Here is a 25,196-nt window from a genome sequence, read left to right on the forward strand (position 1 = left end):
TACAGCTTGTTTCTAGGCTGAGGCAACCAAATAAAGACAGACTGCAGAGTGTCTCAGCGTTTGTAGGTTTATTACGCTCAAGGGTGGTACCGTTCTCTTAAGCAGAGCGGGTCCCCGATTACAGGTTACACAAAGATTATATACTGTTGGCAAAACATCCTGCCTGTGAGCCTCGGGGCTGGGGCGGGGGGGTGGGGGGGAGGCCTAACCCAATAAACAGGCCTTCTCCTTATCTATCACCAATCCCCTGCAGCCACCTTCCCGCTGCAAACAGGCTGAATTAGCAGCTATTTCAGGCATGTCGGCTGGTTCCTGTCTCCTTTGTTTCCCTTCTCTTGAAACTGTCCAGCTGTCCACCCTGAAGGATCCTCCTCCCTTGGTACGTGATGTGCTCGCTTCTAGTTAATGGCCGAGAGGAAACCCAAAATGGAGTCACATATGCTAACTAGGTTGATTGCCCCTGACAGTCCTTCCTTTTCTTATGTACGTCAGTAAACTATATCGGGACAGAATAACCTCGATGCAAGATTAAAATTTGCCGGCAGCTCATACTACAGCATTCTAGGCATACAAAAAGTAATACAAAAAGAGAAACAGGCATAATAAGGAGGTACAAAATACGCCTTCCCCAAGCCCCCAAGTCTGGCAGCCAGGAGGTGAGCCAGCTCCAGGCCTCATGGAATCCGATACTGGTGTCGTCAAGGGTGACACGGTGAAGTGAGGTGGCCTGCTGCATAAGGGTGTGGATATCGACTTTCACCCTGCTGTGTTGATTCACAAAGACACAACAGCTTGAGTTAACAAGACACAACCCCCCCCCCCCCCCCCGGTTTGCAAGGAGATAGTCTAAGGCTAAGGGGTTCTGCAATGTGGGCTGAGATAACTGAGTCACCTCCATTTGAAGGGGAGACAAGGCGTCTGCAGTGGCATTTGCCATTAATTCAAAGGCTGCAGAAATATTAACTGTAGGCTTTTCCAATTCACTCACCCCCACCCAGGGCAAAAACCAACGAACAAAGGAGTGAAAGCCTGTAGGCCGTTCAGAGAGAGGATTTGATGGGACATTTCCTCGGTTCCTCCATACCAGGTTCCCAATTTCCCCCTGGGCTAGGGCCTGGTGTACTGTAACAGCGGGTACTAAGGTGCATGTACCACACCAACCTGCCGGGAGGACCTTATAAGCCGTGTGGTTGCACAACCAGAACCAGCCTGATCCCTCAGGGACCGGCCACGGCGCCCTGGAATACTTGGGAGGACTTGCCGCACCAGAGCTAATGCGGGTGGTATCATTGGACCCTACAAAGTTACCCACAAAAACTGTATTTTCGAAATTCTTACATCATGACACACATAAAGCATAACTACCCTGGGCCACCATATCAATAGACCAAGTTTGGATTGTAACATTCCAGTTAAATGTAGTGTCTGTCCATAATCCGGCCAGGAGGGTTCGGTTGAGAGGGATAGGCTCCCTTACCAACGGGATTCCCTGACCTATGTACGTGGGGGTATGAATACAGACCCAACACCGCGTTCGGTTAACCCCCTGTGCTATAGCATGGGTTAAATCCACGAAGCTGTTGCCTTCCCATCTGTGTACCGAACTTGAGAATAGAGAGGGGATTCCACAGGCCACCCATATCAGTATTTGCATCCTCCCGTGTACCACGCACAAAACAGGACAACAAATATAAGTCCAAGTAACAAGAAAACAAGAAGTCCTGATGGAGTCTCGAGATCCCAATAGTTGAATCGAGCAGAATCCGCTCGTATTTGTGGGCCCACTGCGGAGAGAGCGCTTGCGTTGTATGCTGTTTTAAGAGAACCTCAACTTCGTGGGGGACCCAGACAGTTAAAGGGTGCCCCAGAACAATAGGGCATGACCGTTCCACCATCAGGGCTGCAGCGGCAATGGACCACACACAGGAGACCAACCCCCGAATGATCGGGTCTCATTGTACGGAATAGTAAGCTATGGGGCGTGGGCGATCCCCTAGGTACTACAATAGGACACCACTGGCCGACTGGGGAACCAGTGTCAGGACAGTACTCGGATCAGGGACCACTTGGTGGGCGGTTATAACTTAACTATTTATTGCACACAGATCTTGAACGAACCGATAAACTGGGCTCCCATCTCGGCCCGGTTTTGGCTTTTTCACAGGAAGGATAGGAGTATTAGAATCATAGAATCATAGAATATCAGGGTTGGAAGGGACCTCAGGAGGTCATCTAGTCCAACCCCCTGCTCAAAGCAGGACCGATCCCCAATTAAAGCATTCCAGCCAGGGTTTTGTCAAGCCTTACCTTAAAAACTTCTGAGGAACGAGATTCTACCACCTCCCTAGGCAACGCATTCCAGTGTTTCACCACCCTCCTAATGAAAAAGTTTTTCCTAATATCCAACCTAAACCTCCCCCACTGCAACTTGAGACCATTACTCCTTGTCCTGTCATCTTCTACCACTGAGAATAGTCTAGAACAATCCTCTTTGGAACCACCTTTCAGGTAGTTGAAAGCAGCTATCAAATCTCCCCTCATTCTTCTCCTCTGCAGACTAAATCCCAGTTCCCTCAGCCTCTCCCTCAGCCTCTCCTTCTTGTAGTGTGGGGCCCAAAACTGGACACAGAACTCCAGATGAGGTCTCACCAATGTCGAATAGAGGGGAACGATCATGTCCCTCGATCTGCTGGCTATGCCCCTACTTATACATCCCAAAATGCCATTGGCCTTCTTGTCAACAAGGGCACACTGCTGACTCATATCCAGCTTCTCATCCACTGTCACCCCTAGGTCCTTTTCCGCAGAACTGCTGCCTAGCCATTCGGTCCCTAGTCTGTAGCGATGCATTGGATTCTTCCATCCTAAGTGCAGAACCCTGCACTTATCCTTGTTGAACCTCATCAGATTTCTTTTGGCCCAATCCTCCAATTTGTCTAGGTCCCTCTGTATCCTATCCCTACCTGCCACCATATCTACCACTCCTCCTATTTTAGTATCATCTGCAAATTTGCTAAGAATGCAATCCACACCATCCTCCAGATCATTTATGAAGATATTGAACAAAACCGGCCCCAGGACCAACCCTTGGGGAACTCCACTTGATACCGGCTGCCAACTAGACATGGAGCCATTGATCACTACCCGTTGAGCCCGACAGTCTAGCCAACTTTCTACGCACCTTATAGTGCATTCATCCAGCCCATACTTCTTTAACTTGCTGACAAGAATACTGTGGGAGACCGAGTCAAAAGCTTTGCTAAAGTCAAGAAACAATACATCCACTGCTTTCCCTTCATCCACAGAACCAGTAATCTCGTCATAGAAGGCGATTAGATTAATCGGGCATGACCTTCCGTTGGTGAATCCATGCTGACTTTTCCTGATCACTTTCCTCTCGTGTAAGTGCTTCAGGATTGATTCCTTGAGGACCTGCTCCATGATTTTTCTGGGGACTGAGGTGAGTCTGACTTCCTGTAGTTCCCAGGATCCTCCTTCTTCCCTTTTTTAAAGATTGGCACTACATTAGCCTTTTTCCAGTCGTCCGGGACTTCCCCCGTTTGCCACGAGTTTTCAAAGATAATGGCCAATGGTTCTGCAATCACAGCCGCGAACTCCTTTAGCACTCTCGGATGCAACACATCCGGCCCCATGGACTTGTGCACGTCCAGCTTTTCTAAATCGTCCCTAACCACTTCTTTCTCCACTGAGGGCTGGTCACCTCCTCCCCATGCTGTGTTGCCCAGGGAAAGGAGAACTGCATGGAACCAAGACCTCCTGGCTTAAGTATCTAGAGATAAGAAGGGAAATACCTTCCTCCGCCTCCTTCAGGAAGGGATATTGTTTTACGGAGGGAGGCAGCCCATCCCTTACCTGCAGACTGACTGGAGTGGCTGATTTAAGGAGGCCCACGTCGCTGGAACTCACGCTCCACAAATTGGGTGGGACGCTGGACAATTCTGTGGGGAGATCGGGAATCGGGGTAACCGAGGCCATAAGAGAAGCAACCACCGAGTCCGGGATGGAGATGTGAAGCCCCTCGGGGGCACAAAATTTGTGGGCTCCCAGCTTGCTAAGCATGTCCCACCCAAGGTTAGCGGGGCCTTCTGGCATAACAACAAATCTGTGTGACAACTTTAAAGAACCCAGCTCCACAGGGACGGGGCAGGATAGGGGAGCCGGGCACTTGTCACCCTCAGTATCCTGCACCCAGACCTTGGTATTAGAAAGAGAGCCCGGAACAAAAGTTAAAGTGGAAAGGGTGGCTCTGGTATCCACCAAAAAGAGTACAAACCGTTCCCCAATTTACAAGTAAATATGCGACTGCAATTGAAGATTCCATTCCAACTCTCCCATGGCTCCCAAAATATCTGCCTCTAGTCACTGGGGATTAGCGAAGTCCTGGGGAGCGTTAGGGGGAAAGGAGGAACCGATCGCCGGCTGATCCTCCCAAGGAGCCCCTCGTGGAAGCAGGGGGTATTCCCTCTTCCAGTACCCCGGTTGCTTACAATAATTACAGTTCCCATTCCTTGTCCCACCACAGCCTCCTCCCCGTCCTGTCCCACGTCCGCGTCCCCTCCCCCTTGTATTCCCGTGTCCCTGCCAGTGCTGATTCCCCAAGGGAACCTGCCATGCGGCTGCCAACATACTTACTTCCTCCTTCTTTTGCTTACATTTTTCCTTAGCTTTCTCCTCGTCCCTACCATGAAACACAAAAGTGGCCAGGTGAACTACTTCGCTTAGTGCTTTCCTTGGCCAATCAGGAACATGTTTAGTTAAATACTTCTTTATGTCCGGCGCCGCTTGATCGACAAAGTAAGAGACCATCATCATGCGGCTAACCTCGGCTTCTGGCTCCACCCCTCCCCCATACATTCTAACCTGCTTAAACAAGCGGGCCAAACATGCAGACGGATGCTCGTTTAGGTCTTGCTGGCACTCTCTAATTTTTGACCAATTTGCCATCTTACTACCCGCCCTACGGATGCTCTCCAGGAGCCCTTCCCGGGCAGCTGAGAGGCTGGCCCGGCCATTGTGGTCGTTAGGATCCCAACCTGGATTGGCTTCGGGCCAAGGGGTGCGATTCTCAGCGTCCCCCGCCCAACGCCGATTGGCGTCTAGAATAGAATACTTCTCGTCAGGGGTAAATAGGGTTTGCAAAATAGCCTGGACGTCTGCCCAGTTAGGGTTAAATGCCATTAAGGACTGAACGGATAGTCTGTAGGACTCTTTCCGGATCGTCGCGCAACCTCGGCATCTGTGACTGCCAGGTGACCAGGTCCCCAGGCCCAAAAGGGCGGTGGACCGTGACCATAGTGACATGGTCATTGCTCGTCGCAACGGGTTGTTGTATCGGGCGCTTGAAGCACTACAGGGGGTAGGGTTACAGGCGGCTATAGAGGGGCAACAGGAGGAGGAGTAGCGGGAAGAGACGGAGGAGGGAAAGCAGCATAGGGCGGAGCGGAACCTGCAAGCGGCATGCAAACTTTAGATCTGGTACCAGAGCCCAAAGTTGAGGGGCGCCCCTTATCTCGGGCGTATGCCCAATTATCCCATACATACCAATAATCCATTTCAGCTGGATCCTTGTCCTCCAGCTGTTGTCTAAGGCAGGTTAATTCATCCTGTGCAAAAGTTCCGTCCGGTGGCCATCCAAAGGGCGTCTGAATAGTCAGCGCTGGCCACTCGACTTTATACAAAATTACAGCTCTCCTTTCACCTAACCCAGGGGTGCCAGAAATATTTTTCCATTCCCGACCTTGCTCCCCTCACCCCACAGTTCCCCGATCCTCCTCCATTGCCCCATCTTCCCTCCAGTGCAACCCTGCCCCCATCCCAGTCTGTCCCCGGCATCCCCTGCACGCGCCTCCGGCCCCTCTTTATCCTCCTCCCCCTGCAGCCCAGATGTGACGAGGGGGGCCGCTCCAAGGGGGGGATGGGAGGGTCTCTCTTACCTTCGCTCCGAGCGGGGCCCCCCGGGGCAGGGGCCGGGCCGGGAAGGGGCCCTGGCCGGGCTGGGGGCTCTGCCCTGGGAGAGGCTCCCGGGGAGCAGCGGGCAGGGCCCGGCTGGAGGTTCCCCTCTCCCGGCTGCAGCCCGGGCTCCGGGCTCCCAGCACCAGCCGCCGGGGCTCGGGGATCTCGCCGGGAGCCAGGGTCCCCGCAGCGGCTGCGAGTCACTTCCTGGGCCGGGCCTGAGCCCCGCGATCGCTCCCCCCAGAGCCGCCCCCCAGCCGCTCCTGGGTCCTAGCGATCAACTCACCGAAGGATCAGCATCCCTGTGCCCGGCTCCTGTTACACTCACAGGCTCCAAGGTCACAAGGGACCATCATGAGCATCTTGCCCAGGGGTTCTCACCACCAAATTTGGTGGCCTCAGAGGGTGGCCAGCAACTCTCGCTGGTGCCCGCTCTCACACTTGCCCCTATAATCTAATTAACTTTAGTAGAAACCAATCAATATGCACAGAGGTAAGAGGGGGGAACACTCCCCCTAGTGTGGGGAACTTTTCTGACTTCTACCGAGCACCAGAGGAACTGGCAAGCAAAAGGATCTGAGTCCTTTACCCAGAGGCCTGCATGACATCGAGGACCCCTCCCCTCTCCCCCGCCCGCCCGCTTCCACTCTGGACCCGTAACCCCAAGGCTGGGCCAAGGGCTCCTGAGGTGCTCGACCCCCAATCTTGTGATCACTCAGGACAGCTGTCCTGACTGTGGGGTGTTCTCTCCACTCTGGATGCTTCCTTGATCATTGCACAGTTAAGAACAAATACAATTTATTAAACAGCAAGTAATATAAAAATAAAGAGAAAAGTGGAAAAGATGAAAGGAAAACATGTCACCTCGCTCTGTGGGGGGGAACCCCAAACAACCCTCTCTGGAATGCCAGGGCACTTCACAGTCTGTCCCTCCCACGTCCCAGTCCTCCTGCCCAGGCCCTGGCTGTGCTGCAGGCATGCCCAGGGTTAGACACTAACTCTGGTGTTGGCCTCAGGCTCTAGGTGGCAGGACCCTTCTTCCTAGCATCAGCTGCTTCCTGTCAGGGTTATGATCCCGCACCCAGTCTGGCCTGCAAGGCCTCTTGGCTGAGGGCCTCTCCTTCCCCTGGGCCCTTTGCCCAGGGTCCCCTTCGCTCACTGCTCCCGGCTGCTCCAGTTTCCCTCTGCCTCCAGCCCAGCCCAGCCCTCCTCTCTCCTTAGCCCCACCTGCTCTGCTCTAGCCCAGCCAGTTCCAGCTGACACAAAGGAGAGGACCTGGCTGCTGACTCCCTCATTGGCCTGCCTGCCCTGTCAATCAGGCTGAACTACAGCATTGCCCCTCCCCCACCCCCACCCCGTCAGTCTCAGGGTCTTCATTTCTCATTGGCCCTCCCCCTTTCTTTTGGTGTTGGGGAAGGCCTAAGTAATGGCCAACCCATTAAGTTTCAGTAAGGGGCCAACAATCCCCTTACTCCTATAAACATGAAAATCATAGTTTCTTTATTGGCAGTTAGTAAATCCGCTGCTGTGAAAAACGGTATTTCTACGTTTGCTAAAAATTTTTTCAACCTCTCAGCTAGCGACTCGGGTTGCCAATTTGGAAATATTTTAAAAATGGACACTCAAGTCGGAATGCTGCAACCTCCCCTGCCCCGCCTCTTCCCCCCAAGGTCCCATCCCTGCCCCACCTCTTCCCTCCAAGGCCCTGCTCTGACTCCACCTCTTCCTCCAAGGGTCTACCCGCCCTCCACTTCTCTTTCCCCCTTCCCTGCCTAGGTCAGGAAGGGCTTGTCTGTGGAGCCGGGGCTGGGAGCTGCAGCTGCCCAGTGCAGGTAGGAGGCAGCCCCGGCTGAGTTGGGTCTAATGGGAGTGATGACCCAGTGCCTCCCCACCCGCAGTAACTCGACTTTGGCTGTCCGGTCAGTAGATGTGATCGGACACTGTCAGGTCCCCTTTTCCACTGGACTTCATGGTTGAAAACCGGGCACCTGGTCACCCTAACAGCACCCACTGTGCCAGAAGTGCTGGGAACGCGTCAGGGACAAGTTCTCCTTTCCGATGATGGAGGAAGGAACCAGGGGGCAGGTGGGTTAGACTCAGTTCTGACCAGCAGGGAAGAATTCATTGGTCGAGATGAAACTACTGTAAAGTGGGTGCACAACTAAAGACTGCACTCAGAGTAGTTATTTATGGTCTGGTGTCAAACTGGGAGGGGAATGGTGCGGGGGGGGCGGAGGAGGGAGAAGCTCCAGGTGGCCTCCCTCGCTCTTTATGGGGAAGAGGGAGTGCGGGGGGGGCAGCCCAGCAGGGAACGGGGTCTAGATGGGGAGCAATTCACACAGAGCTTGAACCGCAGCCACGTTCCTGGGAGAGAGATGCTGCTGGAGTTGGCAGAGCGGGCTCTCAGTTCCCCACATTGCCCCTCCTAGGTCGGTGGAAGTGCTCCTGGTGAGGACACACCCCACCGACCCAAGGAGGACAGTGTGGACATCATCGACCGCAATCATTACTGGAGTGGTTATAAGTCAACCTAATACAGGTCAACTTAAGTTTGCAGTGTTGACGTACCCTTACAAACAAAAGGATTTCTCTCACCCAAAAGCTTTCAGCAGTCCATGCTCTTTGGAAAGCCTTCCAGCTCGGACCACTCCCCCAGCTCAATGATGCTCCTACTGTCTTTCAAGGGATCTTGCTGCCCTGAGTAGAGATGGGGCCAGAACCCCTTTCTCCACTTCTTGTACTCGGATCCTATATACTTGAAAAGTCTTTGCTGGGTCATGGGGTCAGGGAAGTCCGTGGCATAAGTGAGCTACACACTGTGCTACAGATGAATTGTAAGTTTCTTTGTTTACCCCTTTCTTCCTGTTGGTGGAAATCTCAGAGAATCCTTTAAGACTCAAAATCCGGGGAAGAAATTTACCCATTTTCTTCTCCAGTGGCTAAACCAGCTTTGCTTCTCGCCTCATTATTCGGCTGTATTAGTAACAAAAGTTTTAGCATCATCATAAAAGAAAGAGAACGAAAGAGAAAACAACCTTCCCATCTACAAATGATCTGGACCAAACCTAGAAAAAGCCGGGAAGTAATTTTACCAATAGATGGAAACGGGGCTCTAAGATCTGAAGATCCAACTGTGCTTTGAAGTTCATTGAGATTTCCCTGCCAACTCCAAGTGTCTGTGACACTTCCTTCTCCAGCGCTCCGGAGTCTGACTAAGATCATAGACATCAAAGCTGTGACTCCTAAGCATGGAGAGCCAGGGACAGGGTGGTACGTGACACCGTGGGAGATGGAGGGATAGAACGGAGGCAGGTTAAACTTTCCATGGCTGGGACAGAGGCTGCTGTGTGGAGAGAGGAGCGTGACAGTGAGAGGGGAAGGAGGGAATCTCTCGCACTCACCCCGTTGCCCTGAAATAGCACAGAAGCGAAAACTCCACATTTTACTGTCCCTTCTCCCACCTTTTTAGCATCTGGTTAATTCTGGCCCATAAGGGATAAAATGTAAAAGCAGTAAATGCTTGACTATCTGGGAATGAGACAACCTGGCCCCAAAGGGGGAACTCAGGGACTAGCAATCACTCTGCTAAAGGGAGGTCAGGCGTCAGAAACTGTGTTCCCGGCAGGCTACGCAGCTGCACTGCAGGCTATGGAGGGCCGTGGAGGCAGGCAGGGAGAGGAGCCCCTCCCCAGGCTTGGCCCAGGTCCATTGGAGCTGCTGGGGAGTGGAACCCCTCCCTCAGCATGGCCGAGGACCACAGGAGCCGCCGTGGCTGGGGAGAGCTGCCTCTGACCTGGCCCCAAACTCCTGTGGTGAGAGAGGGCTGGGGGAGTCCTCTCTCCACTGCAGTCTGAACCCCAAACCCCTCATCCCCAGTCCCAACCCCCACATGCCTAGCCAGAGCACTCACCCCTCCGCACCCCATCCCTCTGTCCCAGCCCTGAACCCCCTCTCACACATCAACCTCCAGATCCGCAGCCCCACCCCAGAGCCTGCACCTGAATCCAGAGCCCTCACCGCCTTCACCTCATCCCTGTCCCAGTCCTGAGCCAGTTCCCACACTCCGAATCCCTCGGCCCCACCCCCACCCCATTAATTTTGTTCTGTGCACCAATATGGAGATGATGTGTCACATACTGGTGCGTAGAACCAAATTCATTCCGCACTTGGACGTAAAAACTGAGGGAACACTGGTCAGAACGCATCAGATGCTGAGCGGGGTCCAGCAGAGCCCCCTGCCCCTGGGTGAAATACACAGCCACCTCCTCCAAGGTCACCGGCATCTGAAGCAACAAGAGTCCCCCGCTCAGCACTTGCTGCCCCTGCCACAGTCCCACTAATCATGGCAAAGAAAGAAAAGAGTGAAGGGTCAGAGTAGCAGAATCCCACAGGCACCTGCTCAGAGCGGCCAGGAGGCTCCAGGGGCTGGGAGACGGTGAGAGCGCCTTGTCCCACCAGCACAGGGAGAAGGGGAGGGTCTTCTCATTTCTCACATGCCTGCCGGCCACAGGCTGAGTCGGCAAGCAGAGCTCTGAGCTGGGGATGAGGACAGGAATCCCGACAGCTTCCCTTCATATTTCACAGCAACTATTACGAATTATTCCAGTTAGGACAGACACAGTTCGTTTCTAGGCTGAGGCAACCAAATAAAGACAGACTGCAGAGTGTCTCAGCGTTTGTAGGTTTATTACGCTCGAGCGTGGTACCGTTCTCTTAAGCAGAGCGGGACCCCGATTACAGGTTACACAAAGATTATATACTGTTGGCAAAACATCCTGCCTGTGTGCCTCGGGGCGGGGGGTGGGGTGGGGGAGGCCTAACCCAATAAACAGGCCTTCTCCTTATCTATCACCAGTCCCCTGCAGCCACCTTCCCGCTGCAAAAACGCTGAATTAGCAGCTATTTCAGGCATGTCGGCTGGTTCCTGTCTCCTTTGTTTCTCTTCTCTTGAAACTGTCCAGACTGTCCACCCTGAAGGATCCTCCTCCCTTGGTACGTGGTGTGCTCGCTTCTAGTTAATGGCCGACAGGAAACCCAAAATGGAGTCACATATGCTAACAGGGTTAATTTCCCCTAACAATTATGAACAGGAGGCTGCCAGGCAACTTTCCAACACCACAATCTAAAGGCCACTGTCCTCCGATCCCACTGAGGAGTACCAAAAGAAACTACATCAACTGCTCAAGAAACTCCCTGCAACAGCACGGGAACAAATCCCTGCAACAGCACGGGAACAAATCTACACAGACAGACCCCTAGAGCCCCGACCAGGGGTATTCTATCTGCTACCCAAGATCCATAAACCTGGAAACCCGGGACACCCCATCATCTCAGGCATCGGCACTCTTACAGCAGGATTATCTGGCGATGTGGACTCTCTCCTCACACCCTATGCTACCAGCACTCCCAGCTGTCTTCGAGACACCACCGACTTCCTGAGGAAGTGAGGAGGGCTTTAAACTAGGTTCACCGGGAGAAGGAGACCAAAGCCCTGAGGTAAGTGAGCAAGCAGGATACCGGGAGGAAGCACAGGCAGGAACGTCTGTGCGGGGAGCGCTCCTACCTCAAACTGAGAATGAGGGGCCATCAGCAGGTTATCTCAAGTGCCTATATACAAATGCACAAAGCCTTAGAAACAAGCAGGGAGAACTGGAGGTCCTGGTGAAGGCAAGGAATTATGACGTGATTGGAATAACAGAGACTCGGTGGGAAAACTCAATGACTGGAGTACTGTCATGGATGGTTATAAACTGTTCAGGAAGGACAGGCAGGGCAGAAAAGGTGGGGGAGTAGCACTGTATGTAAGGGAGCAGTATGACTGCTCAGAGCTCCGGTACGAAACTGCAGAAAAACCTGAGTGTCTCTGGATTAAGTTTAGAAGTGTGAGCAACAAGAGTGATGTCGTGGTGGGTGTCTGCTACAGACCACCGGACCCGGGGGATGAGGTGGATGAGGCTTTCTTCCGGCAGCTTGCAGAAGCTACTAGATCGCACGCCCTGGTTCTCATGGGCGACTTTAATCCTCCTGATATCTGCTGGGAGAGCACTACAGCGGTGCATAGACAATCCAGGAAGTTTTTGGAAAATGTAGGAGACAATTTCCTGGTGCAAGTGCTGGCGTAGCCAACTAGGGGGAGAGCTTTTCTTGACCTGCTGCTCACAATTCACCGGGAAGAATTAGTAGGGGAAGCAAAAGTGGATGGGAATCTGGGAGGCAGTGACCATGAGTTGGTCGAGTTCAGGATCCTGACACAGGGAAGAAAGGTAAGCAGCAGAATACGGACCCAGGACTTCAGGAAAGCAGACTTTGACTCCCTCAGGGAACTGATGGGTAGAATCCCCTGGGGGAATAACATGAGGGGGAAAGGAGTCCAGGAGAGCTGGCTGTATTTCAAAGAGTCCCTGTTGAGGTTACAGGGACAAACCATCCCGATGTGTCGAAAGAATAGTAAATATGGCAGGCGACCAGCTTGGCTTAACGGTGAAATCCTTGCGGATCTTAAACATAAAAAAGAAGCTTACAAGATGAGGAAGATTGGACAAATGACCACGGAAGAGTATAAAAATGTTGCTCGGGCACGTAGGAATGAAATCAGGAGGGCCAAATCGCACCTGGAGCTGCAGCTAACAAGAGATGTTAAGGGTAACAAGAAGGGTTTCTTCAGGTATGTTGGCAACAAGAAGAAAGCCAAGGAAAGTGTGGGCCCCTTACTGAATGAGGGAGGCAACGTAGTGACAGAGGATGTGGAAAAAGCTAATGGACTCAATGCTTTTTTTGCCTCTGTCTTTACGAACAAGGTCAGCTCCCAGACTGCTGCGCTGGGCAACACAGCATGGGGAGTAGGTGGCCAGCCCTCTGTGGAGAAAGAAGTGGTTAGGGACTATTTAGAAAAGCTGGACGTGCACAAGTCCATGGGGCCGGATGCGTTGCATCTGAGAGTGCTAAAGGAGTTGGCGGCTGTGATTGCAGAGGCATTGGCCATTAGTTTGAAAATTCATGGCGATCGGGGGAAGTCCCGGACGACTGGAAAAAGGCTAATGTAGTGCCCATCTTTAAAAAAGGGAAGGAGGAGGATCCTGGGAACTACAGGCCAGTCAGCCTTACCTTAGTTCCCGGAAAAATCATGGAGCAGGTCCTCAAGGAATCAATCCTGAAGCACTTGCATGAGAGGAAAGTGATCAGGAACAGTCAGCATGGATTCACCAAGGGAAGGTCATGCCTGACTAATCTAATCGCCTTCTATGATGACATTACTGGTTCTGTGGATGAAGAGAAAGCAGTGGATGTATTGTTTCTTGACTTTAGCAAAGCTTTTGACACAGTCTCCCACAGTATTCTTGTCAGCAAGTTAAAGAAGTATGGGCTGGATGAATGCACTATAAGGTGGGTAGAAAGTTGGCTAGATTGTCAGGCTCAACGGGTAGTGATCAATGGCTCCATGTCTAGTTGGCAGCCGGTATCAAGTGGAGTGCCCCAAGGGTCGGTCCTGGGGCCGATTTTGTTCAATATCTTCATAAATGATCTGGAGGATGGTGTGGATTGCACTCTCAGCAAATTTGTGGATGATACTAAACTAGGAGGAGTGGTAGATATGGTGGCAGGTAGGGACAGGATACAGAGGGACTTAGACAAATTGGAGGATTGGGCCAAAAGAAATCTCATGAGGTTCAACAAGGATAAGTGCAGGGTCCTGCACTTAGGATGCAAGAATCCAATGCACCGCTACAGACTAGGGACCGAATGGCTAGGCAGCAGTTCTGCGGAAAAGGACCTAGGGGTGACAGTGGATGAAAAGCTGGATAGGAGTCAACAGTGTGCCCTTGTTGCCAAGAAGGCCAATGGCATTTTGGGATGTATAAGTAGGGGCATAGCCAGCAGATCGAGGGACGTGATCGTTCCCCTCTATTCGACATTGGTGAGGCCTCATCTGGAGTACTGTGTCCAGTTTTGGGCCCCACACTATAAGAAGGATGTAGAAAAACTGGAGAGAGTCCAGCGAAGGGCTACAAAAATGATTAGGGGTCTGGAACACATGACTTATGAGGAAAGGCTGAGGGAACTAGGATTGTTTAGTCTGCAGAAGAGAAGAATGAGGGGGGATTTGATAGCTGCTTTCAGCTACCTGAGAGGTGGTTCCAAAGAGGATGGATCTAGACTATTCTCAGTGGTAGCGGATGACAGGACAAGGAGTAATGGTCTCAAGTTGCAGTGGGGGAGGTTTAGGTTGGATATTAGGAAAAACTTTTTTACTAGGAGGGTGGTGAAACACTGGAATGCGTTACCTAGGGAGGTGGTAGAATCTCCTTCCTTAGAAGTTTTTAAGGCCAGGCTTGACAAAGCCCTGGCTGGGATGATTTAATTGGGGATTGGTCCTGCTTTGAGCAGGGGGTTGGATTAGATGACCTCCTGAGGTCCCTTCCAACCCTGATATTCTTTGATTCTATGATTCTATGAAACTACAACGTATTGGTGATCTTCCTGAAAACACCATCCTGGCCACCATGGATGTAGAAGCTCTTTACACCAATATTCCACACAAGGATGGGCTACAAGCTGTCAGGAACATTATCCCTGATGAGGCCACGGCACACCTGGTGGCTGAGATTTGTGACTTTGTGCTCATCCACAACCATTTCAGATCTGGGGACTATTTATACCTTCAAGTCAGCAGCACTGCATGGCCCCACAGCATACCAACATCTTTATGGCTGACTTAGAACAACGCTTCCTCAGCTCTCGTCCCAGAGCGCCCCCTCCTCTATTTGCGCTACATTGATGACATCTTCATCATATGGACCCATGGGAAGGAGGCCCTTGAAGAATTCCACCTGGATTTCAACAATTTCCACCCCAGCATCGACCTCAGCCTGGACCAGTCCACACAAGAGATCCTGGACACTACAGTGCAAATAAGTGATGGTCACATAAATACCACCCTATACTGGAAACCTACTGACCTCTATACTTACCTACATGCCTCCAGCTTCCATCCAGGACACATCACACGATCCATTGTCTACAGCCATGCCCCAAGATACAACCACTTTTGCTCCAATCCCTCAGGCAGAGACAAACACCTACAAGATCTTTATCAAGCATTCTTAAAACTACAATACTCACAGACTGACAAAGCAAGATGGAGACCCAGAAGTCACCTTCTACAGGACAGGCCCAACAAGGGAAATAACAGAACACCACTGGCCATCATGTACAGCCCCCAGCTAAAACCTCTCCACCGCATCATCAACGATGTACAACCTATCCTGGAAAACGATTCCTCATTCTCACAGACAGTAGGAGGCAGGCCAGTCCTCGCTTACAGACAGCTCCCAATCTGAACCAAATACTCACCAGCAACTACACACCATACCACAGAAATGCTAACCCAGGAACCAATCCCTGCAACAAATCCCATTGCCAAATCTGTCCCCGTATCTACTCTAGCGACACCATCATAGGACCCAACCATAACAGCCACGCCATTGATAAAGAACCAGAAAACAACCCTATAATCATGTAAAGCTAGGCTTCTGTCTTTTTTCTATGCTTATCTGTCCTTTCCCTATGTTTATGGGTAGAAAGAATTTGAACTATGTGTAACCTGTACTCCCCGTTTGGGGAAGGAATTCCTTATACAGATGGGCCTCCATGTTCATACCTCAAGACTCAGACCAACAGGGGTTGACCGGTTTGAACTGGAAGAGATATCACAAAGTATGTTGAACCAAGCTATCAAAGCTCTACCTTGTTCTTTGTTCTGGGCTTCGCCATATTCCTCTGTGTAGGAATTGGTGAGCCCTTCAGCTGTTGTACTTGCTAGCATTAAAGTGCCTCTTTTTATCTAAGAGTCCTGACTCTGTGTTTGTTTGGCTAATACAGAAGTCCAGGGAAGGCTACCCTCCCAACCCTAGACGGGAGGGAAACTCTTTTTCCCTAACAAAATTGGGGGCTCGTCCGGGATTGCCGCTTCTCCGGACCGGTGGACGGTTGGGACTCTGAATCCTTCTTGCTGGCACCTGGGTTGCTTTAACCCTGAAGGCTTCCCGTCTCGCTTCCACCCGCTGCTTCGGCTAAATAAGGCATCCCTAAAGGCACTAGGGTCCAAACCTATTGGTGAACACCGGCCGGTGGGAACTTGGTGAGTTCTGAATTTTTCCTTTGTGATTGTCTAGACAACAGTCAGGGGTTCTGTCTTTTGGAAAAGACGGAAGGGGGGTCCAGTAGAATTGTCGATCCTTCTACGCCCCTGGGCTATATGTTAAAACATTATGATAGGGATATCAAGGCCTTACAATCGGACAGCAACAAAGCTGTGTATAAGTTTATATTTTTGTGTCAAGGTCCCTGGGTGGGAATGACGCAAGACGACCCAGAGCCAGGAAATCGCTGGCCGGGGGAAGGAACATTTGAGTTACATACTGTTGTTCAACTACGGAAAGCACTGTATGATTTGAAACCGCAGCAACTAAAGTATTCAGATGTATGGATAAGAGAGGCCGAACAGCGCAAAAGCACCAGTGGAACTACTAGTTTACGAATTGAGGAAGAAAAACTTAAAGCATGCGGCCTCCACCCTATAATCCAGGATCCGGTGATGCTGACCGGAAGCCAAAAACGCCAAAGTCTATTTATCCCCAACTCCCATTGAAAGAAGCAGGGGATCCTATACCACTGGAAGAATGTACCTGGATATGGGGTGGGATACCACCGCCCGGCCCCGACGCACCCACGTCCCCGGAGAGTGACCGGGCGCACTACAGAGAGAGGAGCGGCCCCGCTCTCCCGCTAGCTACTGATGCACCCACATCCGACACAGAGCAGGGGGATGCTCAGGAGGCTGGCACCTCTACAAGGGAGGTGGCAAATCTTGATCCGCGACACCTCAGTGATGCGACGCCTGCTAAAACCCGCTCTCAAGAGACACCTCAGGCAAAAGTTATTGGTGCTGTGATGGCTAGTGCAGTCCAAATGCCTATGCGACAACTACCAAGTGGTGTGGGGGGAACACAAATGGTGTATGTCCCTTTTACCAGCACGGATCTAATGAATTGGTCAGCTACTTTCCCCCCATTTCGAAAGTGTCCGGAAGAATTTATTAAAAAGTTGAAGGGTATTTTCACAATGTATAATTGTAACTATGATGATGTGGAGATGGTTTTGAATCAAGTACTAAGTGAGGGTGAGAAGGCAACGGTGTATAAGAAAGCCAGAGAGATGGTACAAGGCAAGGAGACATATCCGCAAGGGAAACCTGAAATGGATTGGGATGTTCCGGAAAACATTTGTGTGTGGGATAATATGAGAAAGCGAATTTTAGAAGCATTAGAGGAGAAGTCTAAGCCTGTTTATGATTGGGGAAAGGTGGATGCATGTGTTCAGAAGCACGATGAACACCCAGGGGAATTTTTCCACTGCCTGAGTAAGGTTTCAAAAAACCATGGCGGTTTAGATCCAACCTCCCCTGTAGCAAAAACACAAGTGATCAGCCAGTATGTAAAAAACTTATTACCATTCGCTCGGAAGTATGTGTGTAGTCAACCAGCTTATGAAAACAAAACGCTGGAGGAGGTGGTGGGTTTAGCAGCCCATGCTTGGAGGAATAGAAAGGAATTGGACACTAGGAGGTCCGAAAAGCTTCTTGATCTGCAGTTGCAAGGGTTCCAAGACAGCTCTCGGGGACGAGACGCCAGCCGTAGGAGGGGAGGCTTTCGAGGAAGAGGCGGAAGGGGAGGCAGCTCTACCCAGGGATGGGAACCATAAGGTCAGAACTTCCAGCCACGGCCCGGGAGGGCAGGGCCAGATGAGTGCCGGCGGTGCTGGCAAAAGGGACACTGGGCTGCCCAGTGTCCGAATTACCCCCCCGAGTCAGCTGACCCTCTTATGCAAGCCTACCAAAGGGTTCAGGAAAAGGGGCAAGAAGAAGGAGGTACTGATTGAAAGCTAGCTGCCCACAATGCCTCGCTCCCCCCGCCGGAAACCCCCTCCACTTCTTGGACAGTGCAGCTGGATGCAAACCATCTGGAACTTCCCGTTGTGGTGGGAGGAAAAACTTATTCAATGTTAGTTGACACCGGAGCAGATAGAAGTACTCTACAGGACCCCAACCTCCCTACTACTTCTGCAACTGTAAAGGCTATAGGCATTGGTGGCTCAGACGGAGAAATTGTTTTTCGCTCCGGGGGTCCATGCAGCTGCAAAGGCCGTCACTGCACAGTGTGGGTTGTGTCAACGATATAATCATCAGGGAGCAATCAAACCACAAGTTATGGGACATAGCAAACTACCTGAGTACCCATTTGCTGTGGTCCAGATAGACTTCATGGATTTACCACCAGTGACAGGACGAAAACACTTGCTTGTCCTGGTTGACCTTTTTTCAGGGTGGGTTGAGGCGTTCCCCACATCCGTTTTGCTACGGATACTGAAAAGCAGATGCAGTATCCGTAGCAAAGTGTCTCCTCAAGGATATTATTCCCCGCTTTGGAGTAATGACTCGTTTGGAAAGTGACCAAGGACCCCATTTCACTTCCCAAATTATTCAGCATATAGCGAAAGCCTTAGGCATAAAACAGGCCTTGCATACCCCCTATCATCCACAAAGCTCAGGAAAAGTGGAAAGGGTGAATGGGCTGATCAAAACCCAATTAGCAAAGCTATGTGAGCAAACTGGATTACAGTGGCCTGAAGTGTTACCCATAGTGTTAACCAACCAGTATAATACAGCCCATAGGAAACACTGGCTGACACCGTTTGAAATTCTATTTGGCCGACCCTTGCCAATCCCCCTAACCAATACAAACGGATTTGTCCCAGCGAAAACGTCGTTAATGGCGGGACAAGATAAGTTGGCGGGTTACTGTCGCATGTTGCAAGATGCGTTAAGTGACGCGTGGGCCAAAGTAAAGGATGCCCAACCTTTACCACTTGATACTTGTGGACACACTCTTTTTCCAGGTAACTTTGTCTGTGTTAAAATCCATCAAAGGAAGCATTGCCTGGAACCACGGTGGTCGGCCCCTGCTCAAGTCCTTCTGACTACTCCGACTGCGGTAAAGATCGAGGGCATTGATAGATGGGTGCACTGCAGCCACTGTAAAAAGGTTCCTGCTCCAACGTCTCCAACGACTGCCATCACAACCGCCGCTCCTACATGAACTGTGTACCGGTCGGTCAGCGGGATCAGAAGCAGTTACAGAATTCTGGGACATTGGTTATACTGTTACAAATTGTACTGCCTTGTGTTTTGTTTGTAGTTGTTAGTGTTTACAATGTATGTACGGTTACGGGCATTAACCTGGAACCTTGCCCTAGGGAGTTGGGACAAAAACACGTTTTTACAATTAGCCCAAAATCTAACCAACTCCTGGAATGTTAGTGACTGTTGGGTGCGTTCCGACTTCTCCTCACATTCATTGCAAGGGTTCCCCATTTTGCCGGTTCCAGTACTCCTTGATTCTTGGCAAAATGGTTTGGCGTGGTACGGCCAAAAGGGAAAAAGGGGCAGGGGACCCATGGATTTTAGGAAGTGGATCCCAAACCATCGCCCAGACTTGCTTGTTAAGGCCCCCTTGTGCGTAGAGAAGAGGTCACTGCACTCCCAAGGTAAAACCACTCTGGGAAAATACCCAAAGACCTCCACTCTGGGAAAATTCCTCTGTGTAGGAATTGGTGAGCCCTTCAGCTGTCGTATTTGCTAGCATTAAAGTGCCTCATTTTATCTAAGAGTCCTGACTCTGTGTTTGTTTGGCTAATACAGAAGTCCAGGGAAGGCTCCCCCCCAACCCTAGACGGGAGGGAAACCCTTTTTCCCTAACACCATCAGGGGCACATTCACCTGCACATCGATCAATGTGATCTATGCCATCATGGGCCAGCAATGCCCCTCTGCCACGTACATTGGCCAAACCGGACAGTCTCTACGTAAAAGAATAAATGGACACAAATACGACATCAGGAACGGTAACGTACAAAAGCCAGTAGGAGAACACTTCACTCTCCCTGGACATTCAGTAACAGATTTAAAAGTAGCCATCCTTCAACCAAAAAACTTCAAACACAGACTTCAGAGAGAAACTCCAGAGCGACAATTCATTTGCAAACTTAAAACCAACAATTTGGGCCTGAATAGGGACGGGAGTGGCTGGCTCACTACAAAACCAATTTCCCTCTCTTGGTATTGACCCCTCCTCATCAGTCATTGGGAGTGGACCTCGTCCATCCTGTGTGGATTCTCCCATTTTTAATGAGGTATGATCTCTGTCTGAAACTTTTCCCACAGTCTAAGCACTTGTGGGGTCTCTCTCCTGTGTGGATTATCTGATGATAAACAAGCTCTGAACTTCTTATGAAAGTTTTCCCACAGTCCAAGCACTTATGGGGTCTCTCTCCTGTGTGGATTGCCTGATGTTTAACAAGGTGTGACCTCTGCATGAAACTTTTCCCACAGTCAGAGCACTTGTGGGGTGTCTCTCCTGTGTGGCTTTTCTTATGTGATGTTCATGCTGCCTTTAACTGAAACGTTTCCCACACTCGAGGCACTGAATGGGCTTCTCTCCAGTGTGGCTTCTCCCATGGTTATTAAGATCTGAGAGTTTATTGAAGTTTTTCCCACAGTCCAAGCATTGAAGGGGTTTCTCTCCAGTATGGATTGTCTGATGTGTCACAAGCCGTGATCTCACAATGAATCCTTTCCCACACTCAAGGCAGTGCCAGGGTGTCTCTTCCTTGGGATTTGTCTGCTGCGCTCTGGGATCTTCATCTCCTCCTCCACTGTTAAGAGATTCATCCACTTTGTTCCTGGGGAGGTTTCCCAGAAGCCTCTCTGACCTGTGCCAATTTCCCCAGGCTTCTCCCTCTTCCGTGCAGTCATAAAAATTCCCTTCAGCTCCTCCCACCAAGGGCCCCTGTGGTTGCACTTCTCCAGGGACTTCCTGATGACGATTCCCCTCCTCATTCTCACTCCCTCGCTCAGCACCTGCTGGGAGAGACTCAACTGAGACAGGAGTCATTGTGAAAGGGAGAGAGAGGAATAGCACCGAGGGAAACCCAACAGAAAGACTGAGCAATTGGATTCTGCCTCCACATCCCACCCAAACACTGACAAGGAAGGAAAGCTGGGAAACAAACTCCTGCAGCTAAGAGGCTGGGTGGAATGCCGTGAGCGATAACTGCTGACTACAGCCCTGTCCTGGCTGAGATGAGGAAGAATTGAGGGCGTTATTCACACCTTATTTGGGGATTCTCAAACTTTTCCTTCATTCCCCAGATGGTCTCTGTGTCAGTCCTCACCTGTGCGGGTGCATCCCTTCCTTCCTCACAGGCCTGGAGATCGGGCACCCACGGCTCGTCCCCTTGCTCCAGCTGGGTGATCAGCTCAGGTTTGGAAATGGGAACTCCTGTGCAGAGGGTGGAATCAGACCAGATCAGGGTGCATGGAGCATTGGTGGAGGATCTGTCACAAAGGACATTCCGTGAGTGGAACCTGTCCCTGTGCTCTGCTGGAGGAACGAGAAATCCAAGAGGATGGGAACAGGATCACTGAGCCCCCTTGCGCAGGGGGACTTTATTAGGGAGGTGAGTTGAATTATTACTACACCCTTACTAGGCGTTCCAGGATCTGTGTACTCTGAGGGCTTTGCTGACTCACACAAAGCTCTGGACTTAAACCCCTCCTCTTTATAAACCTGCAGACCCCAGAGCCCTCTCCATAGCTGGAGCTATTCCCAGGGAGGGGGGTCCGTTGGGTTTTGACTACCATGTCCTCCTGGAGGGGGCACGGAGATGCAAGTGTCTCTCATGGCAGCTGTGCATTATGGAACCCATTCGCCCCTGATCTCACTGACCAGGGAAGAAACTGACCAAATTCAGATACACAGGCCCCACGGCTTCCAATAACGGAGGGGACAAGAATCCCTTACCCAGCGAGGTCACCGTCTTGTAGTTCTCCTGCATGACGTCCCTGTAGAGGGCTCTCTGAGCGGGGTCCAGCAGAGCCTCCTGCCCCTGGGTGAAATACACAGCCACCTCCTCCAAGGTCACCGGCATCTGAAACAACAAGAGTCCCCCACTCAGCACCTGCTGCCCCAGCCACAATCCCACTAATCATGGCAAAGAAAGAAAAACGTGAAGCTGTGGGTGGGCCAGAGTAGCACAATCCCACAGGCACCCTGCTCAGAGCAGCCAGGAGGTTCCAGGGACTGGGAGACGGTGAGAGCTCCATGTCCCCACAGCACACGGAGAAGGGGAGGGTCTCCTCATTTCCCACACGCTTGCCAGCCACGGGCTGAGACGGGAAGCAGAGCTCTGAGCCGGGGACAGGGACAGGAATCCTGACAGCTTCCCTTCGTATTTCACAGCAGCCTCTGGCCAGTAAGGTCAGACTCCAGCATTGGGAGTTTGGACAATGTTCCCAGCCCTGTGTAAGGGGGTTATATCCTGTTTGAGAATTGGGGGAATGTCCCCTCCACCGCTCTCCTTCCAGCAATGGGCCTACTCAGAAAATCAGCAGGTTTCTCACACCCTGTTTCCTCCCTGCCTCTCCCTCACCCGCCCAGCAGCTCCCTGAAAATCCCCTACCTGAGCTGGCTCCATCACAGCCATTTCCCTTCTCTGTCTCCTGGAAGACTGGCCGATCTTTAGTGAAACGTGGACCTGATTCCTCAGCCTGTCGGGGCGAGAGGGAGGTTACAGAAGGGGCTTCTGTCCATGTCACACCCCGATTCCCCCCAGACTCTTCAGAGCCTCCCAGTAACAGCATCTCTGAGCCAAATGTTAAAAAAAGGGAAGAACCCAAAGGGCCACTTTGGGGGATTGGCCCCCATTGCAGTGTAAGCCCCTCTCCCTTACCAATAGCTGGAGCCCTCTGGTGACAACACCTGATGAATGAGCTGCCCTGGACTCCCGCGGCAGCCCCCAGGGACAGGCAGGCAGAGACTGATCCCATTGGCCCATCCGCACATCCCCCTGCCTGAGCCAGCAGTGACTCCGGTCTCACTCTGGTGTGGCTGAGATCTGAATCCTGCAGGGAAATTAGACGAGAACCTCGGGCAGACCCCAACACTCATGAGACACTGACCCCACCAGCACGGGGGTGTCTGACAATGACACACTCTGAGCAGGGTGTGTGTGTGTGGGGGGGGGGGGCGGGTGGACACCCGGTTTTTGCTTTGTAGCTTCTGCACCCTGAGGGGTTAGTCCCCTGATCGCTCCCAAAGCTGGTTTGACCAGTTCCAGGAGAAGAGCTTCTCTCCGCCCCTCCCACCTCGTGTCCCATGGGGCGGAGAAGCTGCCTGGGCATCTCCCCCCGCCCGCCTCCCCACATCCCCCCTTTCCCTCGCTGTGCCCCCCACTCACATCTTCCCCCATTCCCGACCTCGCTCCGCTCAGCCCCGCAGTCCCCCGATCCTCCTCCATTGCCCCATCTTCCCTTCCGTGCACCCCTGCCCCCATCCCAGCCTGCCCCCGGCATCCCCTGCACCCGTCTCCGGCCCCTCTTTATCCTCCTCCCCCTGCAGCCCAGATGTGACGGGGGGGGCCGCTGCAGGGGGGGATGGGAGGGTCTCTCTTACCTTGCCCCCGAGCGGGGCCCCCCGGGGCAGGGGCCGGGCCGGGAAGGGGCCCTGGCCGGGCTGGGGGCTCTGCCCTGGGAGAGGCTCCCGGGGAGCAGCGGGCAGGGCCCGGCTGGAGGTTCCCCTCTCCCGGCTGCAGCCCGGGCTCCGGGCTCCCAGCACCAGCCGCCGGGGCTCGGGGATCTCGTCGGGAGCCAGAGTCCCCGCAGCGGCTGCGAGTCACTTCTGGGCCGGGCCTGAGCCCCGCGATCCTCCCACCAGAGCCGCCCCCCAGCCGCTCCTGGGTCCTAGCGATCAACCCACAGTAATCCAGCCCCTGCCCCCTGGGGACCCAACCGCCCCTGGGCTCGGGGAGCTTCTCCCAGCAGTAAGGGGTCATCCCGACTCGAAACTTCTCCTGTCAGCATTCAGTCTCGCTCGCAGCATCCCTGCAGGACTGACCGGGCACCGGCCGCTGGCTGATCAGCCCGTCTGCGGCAAACTTCTCTCCATATTGGGCTGGCAGAGGCCTTGCTCTCACCGCCTCTCTGGTCACCGGCTACTGGCCCAAAACCTCTGGTTGTTTGAGCTGACTGGGCCAGATTTGCAGGGGGGAGCGAGGGAAGGCAAAAGGAGAGAGAGCAGAAGTGGGGGTGGCATAATTGTTTAGACAGAGGTGAAAGTAAGCCGGTCTGATCCAGTCTGGCGGACCCGGCAAGAGCCAGGACACCGCTGACTGCACCGGCAGGGGGCAGCTTCCCCAGGCCGGTGATGTGAAGGGCTCCAGGCACCGGAACCACAGCGGAGCCCTGGGCCCTTTAAATCGCCGCTGGAGCCCCGGGGGTCCCGGCTGCCGCTGCAGCTACTGCTCCTGCCCTGATTTCAAGGGCCCGAAGCTCCCAGCAGCTGCTCAGGTACCAGGGGGAGTTCAGGATTTAGCCAAAATCAAACTCAGTGGAGTTGAGGATGTCCGCTGGCTCCCCTTCTTTGGTTTGCCCTGCTGAGCGTGTCTTTCAAGACCAGGATGATGAAAGCCCAACAGTGCCATGCTGGGGCCCAGGAGACAGCGGGTGTGAGACATACCCCAGGGTACAATCTGGACTGTTGAACTGCTTAATTCTCCATCCCAGGGCATGTTTTACACTGCTTCCCAGGCTGGATAAAAATCAATGAGTTAAACAAAAATCAGTGTTTTTATTTAAATTGGATTTTTTTTTTGATAAAATGCTTTTTGAGGAAAAAACTTATTTAAAGATACTTTTAATTAAGATACATTATAGCTCAAAGATATCTCATCATGGAATAGGGATTGTAAATTCTAATTCTATAGTATGAGACAATATATTCATGGAATGTTTAAGAAAAGTTTTGTACATGAGTTCCAATAGTTGATGGATTAGGGACCCAATTTTATGGGATTCCACAGCCTTCTGTATAGATTATTTAGGTTAATCTTTCCATTTACCCAATGGGACTCAGTGCTCAGTCTAGAAGATCCCATCAGAGATGCTTAGTTTCCCAGTTCTCAAACTGTGGCTTTGTGTCTCCAGAGGTAACATGTTTGTGAACAGCCAAAATGTTTTAAAATCAATTAATATAGAGAGGTGAGAAATAACAGACCTCACCTCTATTGTCCCCCTGCAAATTTCTGTACACAGAGTCAATCCCTTACCTCTC

The 25,196-nt window shown here is 52.0% G+C and overlaps 1 protein-coding gene across 4 annotated transcripts; it reads right to left on the reverse strand.

The window, feature by feature from the left end:
* Nucleotides 1-66: 66 nt before the first annotated feature.
* Nucleotides 67-25,191, reverse strand: LOC140897868 (zinc finger protein 334-like). 4 transcript variants are annotated; one of them, XM_078848552.1, is made up of 6 exons: nt 23,982-25,191; nt 22,819-22,990; nt 22,549-22,636; nt 21,891-22,017; nt 21,262-21,368; nt 20,552-20,947 (listed from the first exon to the last, which is right to left on the reverse strand). In XM_078848552.1, exons 2-6 carry the CDS (start codon nt 22,929-22,931, stop codon nt 20,648-20,650), a joined length of 735 nt encoding a protein of 244 aa, XP_078704678.1. In that variant the 5' UTR covers nt 22,932-22,990; nt 23,982-25,191; the 3' UTR covers nt 20,552-20,647. The 4 variants fall into 4 exon arrangements, with proteins under 4 accessions (XP_073167162.1, XP_078704678.1, XP_073167160.1 ...); XM_073311059.2 differs by lacking the exon at nt 23,982-25,191 and adding an exon at nt 23,541-23,619; XM_073311061.1 differs by lacking the exons at nt 20,552-20,947; nt 23,982-25,191 and adding an exon at nt 67-764 and having other exon boundaries at nt 22,819-23,109.
* Between the last annotated feature and the right edge of the window lie 5 nt (nt 25,192-25,196).

The sequence above is a fragment of the Lepidochelys kempii genome, chromosome 14 (assembly GCF_965140285.1).
Source record: "Lepidochelys kempii isolate rLepKem1 chromosome 14, rLepKem1.hap1, whole genome shotgun sequence".
Lineage (NCBI taxonomy): Eukaryota > Metazoa > Chordata > Testudines > Cheloniidae > Lepidochelys > Lepidochelys kempii.